The 13467-nt window shown below is 55.9% G+C and overlaps 1 protein-coding gene across 7 annotated transcripts in view; it reads right to left on the reverse strand.

The window, feature by feature from the left end:
* The window catches only part of Hlcs (holocarboxylase synthetase), a 159072-nt gene that overhangs the window by 113520 nt on the left and 32085 nt on the right, over positions 1–13467 (reverse strand). For 5 of the 7 annotated variants that reach the window (XM_060370778.1, XM_021657166.2, XM_060370779.1 and 2 more), the window contains 3 exons: positions 10328–10490; positions 9180–10099; positions 6055–6237 (listed from right to left, as the gene is read on the reverse strand). In XM_060370778.1, the coding sequence (XP_060226761.1) occupies positions 6055–6237; positions 9180–10099; positions 10328–10427 (1203 nt within the window). In that variant the 5' untranslated portion in view covers positions 10428–10490. Of the gene's footprint in view, positions 1–6054; positions 6238–9179; positions 10100–10327; positions 10491–11108; positions 11561–13467 lie in introns of those variants that run through there. The other 2 variants (XM_060370780.1, XM_060370777.1) reach the window with 2 other exon arrangements.

A 13467-nucleotide genomic window follows, 5' to 3' on the forward strand; every position in this document is an offset into this window, starting at 1 on the left:
GGAAACAAGACAACTTTTCACTGGAAAGGAAACCCGCTTCTTTGATGAAATCATCCTTCTACAGAAAAGGCGCAGAACCACAACACACCCCGCAGGAGCTCGGCATTCCTGCCACCTCCCCGCCTGCCCTCCGCCAGATGCGGGGCACCAACACAGGAGGCCGCCGTAACGCAGCCTGCAGCAAGCACCAGCACACCAGCCTGGCCCCGCTCGGCCCCGTTTTGGGCACAGTGTATGAGCCGATTGTGGAGAAATAGTCCAGAGGGTTCCGGTCACCCCAGCAGGAGCAGGGCACCAGTTCTGACTGGGCCCAGCAACGCCTTCCACCCACACCTCAGCCCACAGCTGTGCCACGCTCCACTGGCAAGGCTGCACCCTCTAAACCAGCGGCTCTCAACCCTCCTCGCGCCACGGCCCTGTAACACAGCTCCCGTGCTGCGCCGACCCGACCATAAAGTCATGTCGTTGCTACTTCCCAACTCCAATTCTGTGGTGAAGAATCATAAAGTACATATCCAATATGAGGACATATGATATGCGACCCTGTGAAAGGGCTGTTCAGCGTGGTAACAAATGCCTGGGACCCCAGCAGAGGCAGAGGCAGGCGGATCTCTGTGAGTTCGAGGCCAGCCTGGTCTACAGAGTGAGTCCGGGACAGCCAGGGCTACACAAAGAAACCCTGTCTTAAAGAACTAAAAAAAAAAGTTGTTCAGCTTCAAAGGGGTCTCGACCCATAGGTTGAAGCCTGATGTCAGACTTTAACCAAGTGTCAGTGTCTATGGAAGATCCCAAACACTCCGGCTGGAAGCACAGCAGCAGGGTGCTCCCAAGGCCCAACTACACGCACCAGTTTAACCCTTTAGCTATTACTAAGACATGGTTTGGCTCATTGTAAAAGTAACAGACATTCAGATAGGCAACCAGGAAAAGTAAAGCAAACATCAAGGCGTCATTAAAACTACCTGATTGTGTATGTGGACATGCGCACATATGTATGCGTGTGTGTAAGTGTATGTGTGTATACGTGCGTGTGTGCACGCGTGTCCCTGTCCAAGTATGTCGATGCACCCCAACTCTTGCCGCCATTTCCGCGGATCTGGGCGAGTGGCTGCAGGGTAGGCAGGGCTGGTGTTCTCAGCACACCGGCCTCACTGAGGCCTGCACCCCGCCCCCCGGGGAGGGCTGTTGAGCGTGAAGAGCCTGCTCAGCGAGGAAGGCCAGCCAGGCCCGGAGCCTGACACCCCATCACACTCCCAGAACCCTGTGGTGGTTTGGGGGCAAGGCCCACATCACGGGGCTCGGTTCTCGGCGCATGCCCCTCAGGAACACCGGGTCCACAGTTCTTTCTGTGTCTCTTCCCTTCTGGTGACAGAGCCCTGGGGGCGGGGGAGTCATAAATCTTCCGCGCTTCTTGCCGTCAGGAGCAGCGTCAGGCCCCACACTGGGTAAACACAGCTGCCGCGCAGTCGAGGCATTTAGATAATTTCTCTATTTATTTTGTTCTTTCACGTCCTGTCCTGGAGCAGGACTTACTACTGAACAAATGTTGAATGAACGGATGAATTTTATGAACTGTGGCGCTGAAATAATTTCTGCAGACCCAAAAGAAAGTGCCACCGATGTAACAGAAAACATCAAAAAATCAGACTGTGGCAGTGATGCAGAGAGAATAACTTAAATTTCTGAACCATTTGCCAGTTAGGGGGTCCTGAGGCACGGGCAGCCCAGCCCAGCAGTGACACCGTGTGGCCAAAGTGTGGACTCTCACAGCAGTGTTCTTTCCACAAAGCAGCGAGGGGAAGTCTGCACAAACTGCTCGCCTCCGGGGCAGGCAGGTCCAACAGAACGGCAGACAGACGACAAGAGCCTCCTCCTGCGCCTCTCGTCCAAGAAGTCAATGCGCCCTGTGCAGAGACGCAGGAAGGAGAACAAAACAGCCAAGCCCACCTCGGCCTCGCCGGTTTGTGTGGCCAGTTGCACAGGGACTAGAAAAGGCCTCAGCCTCCGACTCAGGCCAGGGCAAGAGGAAGCTGCTGGCCGCCCCCAAAAGCATCTCCTCCTGTCGCCATTTTCAAACCTGCTCTTACTACAACTGTCTGGAGAACTTCCTGCTCCCAGAAAACGCGGCACTTGGTCAACACTAGAAAAGAAAACCCTCACCTGTGACCTCAACCTCTGTAGCATGTTCAGGGCACTCCAGAGCGTCTGAGGAACATCAAGCAATGGAGACACACCACACCCAGGCACACGCGTTCACGCCCCTGCACTCTCAACATTCAGAACTTGGCCAGAATCAAGTAACCAGGGGCAGAGGCAGGCCTCAGAGCCCACGTCGGGAAGCCTGAGTGTGTCAGGGAGACGAGCCCGGGACCCAGAGTGTGCAGGGGCAGTTTCTGAATACCGTTCTTTCCACGGCTATATGTAACCAGGTCCTCAGTCCTCAGTGTGGGAGTCTTACACACTGCACAGACAAACAGTGGCTTTCACCTTTTGCAGGAACGTCATCCCTATGATTTCTGAGTGGGTAATTAATATTTCTCTAGTCAATTACTCAATAGGAAAACACATACCAGTAGGAAAATACCCCCATTGCCATGGCTGCTATGGGATATTTTAAAGAGCTGAGTTCACTGTGTGTGTGAGCAAGTGAGTACACACGTGTGTGTGTGCGCACGGGCAGAGGCCAGAGGCTGACTGAGAGCCTCCTCATTTGTTCCCCACTTTATTTACTGAGGCAGGGTGTCTTGCTGAGCCCAGAGCCGGACAACCTGGGGGCCCAGCTGTCAGCCTGCCCGGGGAGGCCCGTCTCCGCCCCTCCACAGGCTACAACCACAGGCAGGCTCTCTGTGTGGGTGCGGCCGGGGCCACCCCGGTCCTAGCGCTTGTGTGCGGCACTCTCTCCAGGAACTGAAAGACCAAAATAGCAATCTCTCCTCCATGTTCCTCCAACACAAAACCTCAAACAGCAAAGGGTTCCTGACAATCGTTTACGGAAAATAACCCGAGGCCGCCTGTCCTCTTCATTTCTCTGCCAAAGTCAAAGGCCTACGACCCGCAAGCAGGCCAAGGGCAACTCTCGATGCTCAGGACGTCAGGAGCACCTGGAGACATTCCACAGGGACAAGCCCAAAGCTCTAAGGACTGCCTGGACTTGGCATTTTATACGTCATAACATAAAACAGTGATAAGTGGGCTGGAGAGATGGCTCAGTGGTTAAAAACACTAGCTGTTCGTCCAGGGGACCCAGGTTCAATACCCAGTACCCACAACTGTCTATAATGCCAGCTCCAAGGGACTCAACACCCTCACACAGATACACATACAGGCAAAACACTAATGCACATATAATAATAATAATAATAAACAATGATAAGTAACTTGGGAGTTTGAATTCCTCAGACGAAGGCACAAACAGAAGTTATATGGCTACTGCCCAGTCACGTGCATCAGAAACAGTGTGACCTGCAGGGCTGGGCCTGGTGGCTCACTCTGTAATCCCAGCACTCCAGATGCCTCTGAGGCAGGGGGTCACTGTAGGCTTAAGGGTGGCCTCTGTCACATAGTATGTTCCAGGCCAGGATGGGCTAGTGAGAACTTGTGTCAGAAAACAGCTGGTTAGTAATGAAAATGAAACAAAAGAATGCTTTTAAAAAGAAAAGATCACCCTGAGTTGGTGTTAATTTTTTTTTTAATAAATTGACTTGGTACCTGGTGCTTGTTCAGCACATCTGTTTTTTAACCATTCAACCTCTCAGCAGCCTCATCGCATTATTGTGGAAGCCACACAGCGTTCTGACACACTTCCCACGTCTCCCCCAGCCATCACACGGTCATCTGGGATCTGTGTCTGTCTCTCTGAGCCAGGACGGCACAGGCACGCAAGGCAAAGCCCTGGCCTTGCTTGCCCAGAGACAGCGGCCGGCCTGACAGCCAGCATCGCCCTTGCACAACACAGGTGTGAAGGCTGCTTCTCTCTTTCCAGGTGGGGCAGGTGGGCTGTGCGTGGCGTCCCCGGACCGCCGTGGCTCTGCTATGTGTTAAAAGCACTAACCCCACCGGCTGGCCCTTACTGGCTGACAAGAGAAAGGGTTCCACAAGATCATCTGTCACAGGGCCGAGACGCTGACAGCATGTCACTGTGAAGGGATTAGTAAGAACACACCTGGAGAATCTGGCAGCCTGCCCAACGCCAGGTCCCCCCCAGCCTGCCCAACGCCAGGTCCCCCCCCCCAGCCTGCCCAACGCCAGGTCCCCCCAGCCTGCCCAACGCCAGGTCCCCCCCCAGCCTGCCCAACGCCAGGCCCCCCCCCAGCCTGCCCAACGCCAGGCCCCCCCCCAGCCTGCCCAACGCCAGGCCCCCCCCCCAGCCTGCCCAACGCCAGGCCCCCCCCAGCCTGCCCAACGCCAGGCCCCCCCCAGCCTGCCCAACGCCAGGTCCCCCCCCAGCCTGCCCAACGCCAGGTCCCCCCCCCCAGCCTGCCCAACGCCAGGTCCCCCCAGCCTGCCCAACGCCAGGTCCCCCCCAGCCTGCCCAACGCCAGGTCCCCCCCAGCCTGCCCAACGCCAGGTCCCCCCCAGCCTGCCCAACGCCAGGTCCCCCCCCCCCAGCCTGCCCAACGCCAGGTCCCCCCCAGCCTGCCCAACGCCAGGTCCCCCCAGCCTGCCCAACGCCAGGTCCCCCCAGCCTGCCCAACGCCAGGTCCCCCCAGCCTGCCCAACGCCAGGTCCCCCCCAGCCTGCCCAACGCCAGGTCCCCCCCAGCCTGCCCAAAGCCAGGTCCCCCCCCCCAGCCTGCCCAAAGCCAGGTCTCCCCCCCCAGCCTGCCCAAAGCCAGGTCCCCCCCCCAGCCTGCCCAAAGCCAGGTCTCCCCCCCCAGCCTGCCCAAAGCCAGGTCTCCCCCCCCAGCCTGCCCAAAGCCAGGTCCCCCCCCCAGCCTGCCCAAAGCCAGGTCCCCCCCAGACAGCAGCAAACGCTAGTGGACTCCCAAACACACTTCCAGCATTTCCATTTTCCTCTCCTATGGGAATGACAAACATGAAAGCCAAAGCCTACTTGGCACAAGAGAGCAGACATCAGCACAAACAGAAGTTGTGATTTTCCCACCCAAAGTTGCTGAGAAAAACACAGATCAAAATAACTGGTTTTCATCCCAACTGCTTACAGACCCTGAAACAGGGACCCTTCAGCACGCACAGGGGGCTGTTTCCTGCTCCCCTCCCTCCCGCACCGGAAGCCATATGCAGAGCAGCACAGCCTAAGCACACACTCTTCAGAAGAAACACCTAATACATTGCAAATGTGAATAGTTGCTCTACTGTCCTCTGTACTGTCAGTGATGGGAAAACCAGTCTGTGCATGTTCAGCAGAGACATGATTGCTTTTAGCTGTGTGTGTGTGTGTGTGATGTATGTACGTGTGCGTGTGTGACATTATGCATGTATGTGTCTGTGCATGTTCAGGCAAGAAGGGAGAGCATGTGCTGCAGCACATGTCAGGACAACCTTGGCAGCCAATCTTCGCTCTCCTTCTCCCTTATTAAGAGACAGGGCCTCTTCCTCTAGCACCAGGCAGGCCAGGCTGGTGGCCTGGAGCGTCCAGGATCCTCCCGTGTCTGCCTCCCATCAGGAGCACACTACTGCAGCCCGCTTCACACTCTTCTCCGGGCCTCACACCTGCTCTTCGCCAACTGCCATCTCCTGGCCCAGCACTGGGTCTTTATTTTGTCAGGCGTCTAATCTACACTCGGTTGCATCCTCAGACACAGAACCACACACATGGAGATGCAGCCATGCACTTCTGGCACAGACAGAGCTGCACGTCCCTATAAAAACCACAAACTTCAGACTTTACACCCCTAACTCCACAGTCACAGTCACCTCTACTTCACACACACACACACACACACACACACACGAATAAAACATTAAAGATACTGGCACTCCATTAACATGGTTTCCAGCCCTAAAGTGAAAAGAGCAATCACGCTGACAGTGGTGGTGACGGGAACACTCGGGCCAGGGCTTGGGGCAGACGCACCCGGCTGAGCCCACCCACCTCAGTGGCCAGCAGCAAGCGCAGCGGTGTTAGGGCCGGGACCTGCCGTGCATCGCAGCCCAGGCCGAGGGTGGTCAGGATGTCTCTAAGGACGTCGTGTCTTCTCTCGTTGCTGGATTTGAGCACATCGAAGTCTTCTCGGGTGTGCACCACAGCAGCACTGGGTGGGAGCTCCAGATGCACCTGGGGACAGGCAGAGCAGTGAGCAGCGGGCCCCAGGGAGAGGTCTCTAGGCCAGGCCTGACGAGAACCTGAACTCACTTCCCTTCTTATCAATGTCCCACCAACTGTGAACTTGACCATCCGGAAAAATCACGTCAAAAGACACAAAGGTAAATAAATGCCATAAAAGAAAAAAAGAAACAAACAAACAAACAAAAAAATGAACTTAGAACGGGCCACCTAAAATAATGGCTTCCCGGCTCAGAGACATGGTGGGACCCTGGATGCCACCGGACTTTCCCGGTCGTGACTTTCACCATCGACCAAGCACAGGCCCCTGGGAAAGCCACTCAGCCTGGACAAGAGCTGGGCAGGCATGCTGCCCTGCGTCCTGCTCCTCTGTAATCCTGACACGCCTCAGACCATCCGCTGGCTGCTGATGACGGGCCTAGCTCCATGGGCTGGCCCCACTAAGCAGAAGTCTTCTCAGCTGGACTGAAAGGCAGAGGAAAATGTCCCTGGCAACAGACGTAGAGGGGTGGCTGGCACACACTGAGACCAGGGATGCTGCTAAATGCCTACAGTTTACGTGACCGCACCTCACCGTGAAGACTGATCTAGCCCAACGCGTCAAAAACAGAAAAGCTCTGCTGTGAAGCGCCTTCCCTGAGCTAAGCCGGCAAAGGAAACTTTCTCAATTTCATTTTTCGGCTGCATTTAGGCAACTTCATGCCCAAATCCATTTGCTAATCAAATGCCAGCAGTAATTCTGCTCCTCTCTTTCTTGTCACTGTGAAGGCGAAGGCAGGCGAGCAGGGTGTCCCGCCTGGCGGGCACTTGTATCCTGCCTAGAGGTGCTTCCCTTCTCTTACTGGGTTACATCATTACTAGATTTCCTACAAAGATGAAGGCTATGAACTGAATGGAGACAGGAAACCAGGCAGCCTGCAGTCTTCTATCAGCCGGTTTCAGCAGGGCGGTGTGGTGGCGGAGGCTGGAGGACGCGGTGACCCTGCCACACAGGAGCCTGGAAGTCACTTAGAACCAGAGATGACAGTCTAACCCTCCGACTCTGATTTGTGAACCTGTATCATATTGCCTTTTTTTTCTTCCTAGGGCAACATACTGCAGTATCACATTTTATGATAGCATTGGGGTCAATTTAAACGGTGCAGCAGGCAGCTGGGTCATGGAACTTGGAGAAGTGGGTTGCAACGTGCCGAATCAATTTCCTAGTACAAGTCTGTGCACAGAAGTGGAAAAAAAAATTCTTCAAAACTGAAATATGGCTCCAGGAAGCGGGGTTTTCAAGAGAATTTTTTGAGAATGCATGGTTGCTATGGTGACCACATTTGCAGAGGGAAAGATAAGAGGAACGTTTATTGGGGCCTCTGAAACCACCCATGTGGTCCGCAGCCTCACAGGAAGCCGCTGGCTCTGCGTGTGAACATCTGTCCTGGTGTCCAGACTTCTGCATTCTGAGAATCTCTGCCTGGCCATCAACTTAACAAACACGGGGCTTTAGCACAAAGAAACAAGAGGGGGAAAGAGCTGGGGCTAAGAGCTGGCTGTGTAAGCAGGCAGGCCCGAGTTCCCAGAGCCTGTGGAGGGCGGCCTCAGCGCACATCCAATGCCTGTGCTGCCACAGAGGGAGGTGACACAGAGTGTCCCGGTGGCCGCTGCCCAGGGAGCCAGGGATGTGCAGCAGTGAACCAGAGACTGTCCTCAAGGTAGGAAGCAAGGGCGTGCCCACAGCTGGCCTCTGGCCCCACACAGGAACCACGGTACATGCATCCCGCAGAGACGGACAGAGATCTGGGATGTCCGTACGGGTTATTTGCGTGCTGTGTGTGTGCGTGTGCATGCTGTGCCTGCAGAGACCAGAAGACAAGGCTGATCCCCTGGAAATGCAGTCTCAGACACCGTGAGCCGCTACGCAGGCGCTGGGAATCAAACCCAGGACCTCCAGAAGAGCAGCCAGTGCTCTTAACTGCTGAGCCAGCACTTCAGACCTACGCACTTAGGTGTAAACATAACACATCGGCAAAGAAGAAGAGACGCTGTGAAGATCTGTCCAACACCAAATACGCGCACGACCAAGAGTGTCACTGAACGTGGCAGGTGCTGCTTTGAAATCATTACCCTCTGCCTTTGAACAAGGGCTGGATGACGTTTCCAGGGCGTGCTTTGAGGCAAGAAAATAAGTTAACATGTTTTAGGGAGATTAAAACAAGAAAGGCTTTTCTGCCTGATCCTTGGTCAAGCTAAAGGGTTAGCGAACCTTGCCACCTCCTGCCTCGGCTCATCAATCACATGCAATTTGACTATCGAGGTATTCACAAAAGCCCTCAACTTAGCCTTCACAAGGCGCCAGCAGATGCGAAGCCCAGAGCGCAACTAAGAACTAGCCATTCCTGTCAAGGCCACGGACCGTCTCTGCTGCCATCCCTCAGTGCTGCCCACCGTGGTGTTCCAGGCGGGGCCTCTCCCCAGCCAGGAACTGACCGAGCACGGGCCACTGCTGTGCAGCAAGCCCCAGGGACTACAGCGGGCTCCCCCCACCCCAGGGACTACAGTGGGCTCCCCCCACCCCCCGCCAGCACCACCACGAGCTCCCCCCACCCCCGCCAGCACCACCACGAGCTCCCCCCACCCCCGCCAGCACCACCACGAGCTCCCCACCCCCACCCCAGCACAGGGGTTGCAGACACAGACCACCACACGCTCCACACACCCCAGCACCACATGCTCCACACACCCCAGCACCACATGCTCCACACACCCCAGCACCGGGGTTGCAGACACACACCACCACGCCTGCTCTTCTCACACCGGTTGTGGGGAATCCCACTCGCACGGCCAGCACTTTACCACTGGGCTACTGCTCCAGCCGCTCTTGGGACTCCCTCACGAGCACACCCAAATACACCCAAAAAGCATGGTACCAGCACCACGGCCAGTACCTGACAGAGAATGGCTTCCCCTCCTCGGGTTCCAAAAGGCACGTGCACGATGGCCTTGTCCTTGTCCTCGTTCTCCAGGTGGCCCTGGACCCGGCCCGGGCTCAAGCCTTCCTCATAAACATGGCCGCTGCTCAGGACACTGAGCCGAACCTCATTCCCATCGGCCTTTGAGAAAACCAAGTTCTGGGCTGTGCTCTGCAGCGTGTCCCTACTTGTCACCCGAAAGCCACCGACCGTGAAGGAGGAAGACAGGCCCAACACCTTCCCCCCCTGAGAAAGGTAGGCCAGGAACCTCTGCTGTACGTCTTTGGGGACAGGTTCCCGGCTGGCAACGACCAGCAGCAGGCAGTTGTCGGGCCAGGGGTCCCTGAGAGCGCTGTCCTCCCGCAGGTGGTAGAGGGTGTAGCTGTCAGTGTCCACGCAGTCCTCCAGGACGGCGCGAACCTGCTGCAGCCGGCCCAGGGCCTCCTCGGACCCGGAGCCCACATAGAGCAGGATGTTGGGCGCCTTTCCGGAGACGTTGCCCCTCCGCCCCTTCCGCTCAGGGCCCGGCTCCTCCGCAGCAGCCTCCGAGCCACCGCCTCGGCCCTCGGGAAGCTCCGGAGTGCCCTCCGCGGAGGCACACCTCACGGACTCGATGGTGCTGCTCTCCAGTTCCAAGCACTCGTGGCAGCTGGAGAGGTGCAGCTGGTGTCGCTCGGCGCAGCCCGGTCCTGGGTCCCCATCGGAGGCAGGCTCTCTCCCCGAGCCACAGCCTGTCTTCAGCGGGGAAGAGCCTTCTCCGGTGGCCTTCCAGTCACCTTGGCCAGCCTGCTCCATGATACCCCCGAGGGAAGGTGCTGGGTTCAGGGGCGAAGCTTGCACTTGCTCGCCGGAGGCCTTGCTGAGTTCCCTCAGAGCAGGGTCCTGTAAGTGAACTGCTGGAGCACAGTGGGAAAGGTCATTAGTCAACACTGGCTCGGCCACCCAACAGAGCAAAGTGCACCCCCTCCACCTCAGTCCCCGAGTGTACTAACTGTATCCACCGCGGTGAGAGCACACCTGCGGGCTGACACTGAAGGTGCCTTTTACCTAAGACCCGGCAAAGTCACCCCCGCCCGCCGATTACTCTCCGAGACAGCCCTGGGAACTTTCCTAGAGTTACTTACAGACGATCTTCTGGGCTACCAGTCCGTTCTCCATCTGCAGTCTGTCCTCCATGAATGCCAGCCCGAGCTTGCTGAAGTCATCCACGCTCGCTTTAGCCATTAACTGGAAGGGATCACCAGGCCGGCAAGCTAACGGCAAACAGCAGTCCGACCATTTTACAACCTGAGAGAGAGAGCAGGTGAGGGAGAAAGAGAAGCTGAAACCTTCCCAATACTTAACCCTGGGATCCTCTAGTTACAGTCACAGACGGTATGTAGCAGGTCACAGGTCAGAGGTCACAGGTACAGGCACAGACGGTATCCAGCAGGTGACTAGACATTGCCTTTGGTCAGGAGCAAGGTGCTTGGGCTGAGATGTTCTCATTCTGACCTAACAAGAGTGACTGGTTACAAAGCACTAACCAGAGCTCTGTGGTTCAGTGTCCCTGGACTTGCGCCTGCTGGGGATGCACGCCTCTCACGCCAGCAGCAACAAGACTAAGCCTGAGGACCTCAAGTTCAAAGCCAACAGAAGCCACGTAGTGAGACCCTTGCTCAAAAGTCAAAACAGAGGACAGGAGAGTCGGCTCCAAGGTTAGCCTCACTGATGCTTCTCCAAAGGACCTAGTTAGTGCCCGCACCCTCGTGGCAGCTCACACAGCTCCAGTTCCAGGGACTCTAACGCCCTCTGCTGACCTCCGTGGGCACCACACCCATGCACAGACAACATGCAAGCAAAACTCCCACACACTTAAAATTAAGTTTAAAAAACAATAGCAGGATAAGAATAAATATAACTCACCAGTAAATAAAGGAAAGCAATGCTTCAGGGCTCTAAAGGTGAAAGGCGCCATCTCCAGACACGGGCTACCCTAACTGCCCTTTTGTGACAGGCACAGGACAGAAGTGTCCGGAGCGCCCCGCTAGTGTAAAGGAAACCTGCCCACCGGCTATCTCCACGGGCAGGGGGGCCGGCTGCAAAGCTCCCCGGGAGGCACACCAGACCCTCTGCTGCCCCAGGGATGCACTCCAGGAAACCAAGCTGCCAAACACAGATCCAGACTCCGGCGCAGACAGTTCCCAATCCTACCACCAGAGGGCGACGGGCACACGAGCAGAAGAAAAGGCTTTTAAGCCTCGCGGCTTTGTACCAAAGGCACAATCTCCCAGGAGTCCGGGGGAGCAGGGAGCTGAGCAGGAAGCGGGGCTGCAGCATCAGACTCAAGCTCCACTCACGGCTGCTCCCTGGCTCTTGGCGCCGCTCATCACCCTATCTGTATAGGAGGAAAACTGAGCGCAATGCCATGCTGTGTGCCACGGGAGCTGGACAGATGCTCAGTATCCGTGAGCACTTCCTGCTGCTTCTGCCCACCCAGCTCCCTCTTCCGGTCTGATACACACATACTTCCCTAAGTAATGACAACCAACCTTTCATAATAAAAAGCAAAGTAGAGCTTAGGCTAAAGTCCTCGATCAGTGCGCGTGATAGTCTGTGAGATGCTGCCTCTCCTGCCCTTGAGGTCTCAAGGGCGCACTGCCCCAGAGCTCACAACTCGACGCTATAGAATCCTCAATTCCAATCTTAAAGTTCAGGGGACCAGATTCTAGAACAAATTAAATTTCCTGCTGGAAACCCACGAATACACTGCGGGAATAACCAGAAATCCAAACATGAAAGAAAGGGGATGGCTCCTTCCCTCACACCATCGCCCCACCTGGCTCAGGACCTCAACTGGAGAGGTGGGAGTGGAAGCCCTCAGCAGAAAACCGAGCCACCTGCCGGGACCCAGCATCCGGGTCTCGGATGCGACCCTCAAGTACAGGCGAAATAAGAAAAAGACACACTGGAGAGCACCAGGATTTCTTGTACGTCAAAGGACAACACGGGAAGACTGGGGGAGATACCTGCCAGTCTCACAACAATCTCCTCAATTCAACAGCGAGAAAGTAAGCAATGTGCTCTTAAGGTGGAGAGAGTGGAATCTGGATACATTATTTCTCAAAAAAATGTATCAAATGGCCAATAAACAAAGTGAACACAAACAGAGCACAATGAAGCTTCACCTCTCCACACTGGGCTGGCTAGCATCAGGATACTGGCAGGCTAGCAAGTGCTGAGGCTGACAGGAAATTATAACTCCAGGCCAGCGAGAGGGCTCAGCGGGTAAAGGCACTTCCCACCAGGCCTGACAACCGGAGTTCAAACCCCAGCACAAGGCGGAAGACAGAACCAACAGCTGCAGGTCATTCTCTCACTTCTGTCTGTGCTCCACAGCACACCAGTCCACCCACCCACAGCACACCAGTCCACACACACACACACACACCAGTCCACACACACACACCAGTCCACACACACACAGAACACCAGTCCACACACACACACACACACCAGTCCACACACACACACACACAGCACACCAGTCCACACACACACACCAGTCCACACACACACACCAGTCCACACACACACACACAGAACACCAGTCCACACACACACACCAGTCCACACACACACACACACACACACACCAGTCCACACACACACATAGAGAACACCAGTCCACACACACACACACACACACACCAGTCCACACACACAGCACACCAGTCCACACACACACACACACACCAGTCCACACACACAGAACACCAGTCCACACACACACACCAGTCCACACACACACACAGCACACCAGTCCACACACACACACACACACACACACACACACCAGTCCACACACACAGAACACCAGTCCACACATACACACCAGTCCACACACACACACAGCACACCAGTCCACACACACACACACACCAGTCCACACACACAGAACACCAGTCCACACACACACACACCAGTCCACACACACACAGCACACCAGTCCACACACACACACACCAGTCCACACACACAGAACACCAGTCCACACACACACAGAAAACCAGTCCACACACACAGAACACCAGTCCACACACACACACACACCAGTCCACACACACACACAGCACACCAGTCCACACACACACACACACCAGTCCACACACACACACACAGCACGCCAGTCCACACACACACACACACACACCAGTCCACACACACAGCACACCAGTCCACACACACACACACACACCAGTCCACACACACAGAACACCAGTCC

This window comes from Meriones unguiculatus, chromosome 17 (genome assembly GCF_030254825.1).
Source record: "Meriones unguiculatus strain TT.TT164.6M chromosome 17, Bangor_MerUng_6.1, whole genome shotgun sequence".
In the NCBI taxonomy this organism is placed as follows: domain Eukaryota; kingdom Metazoa; phylum Chordata; class Mammalia; order Rodentia; family Muridae; genus Meriones; species Meriones unguiculatus.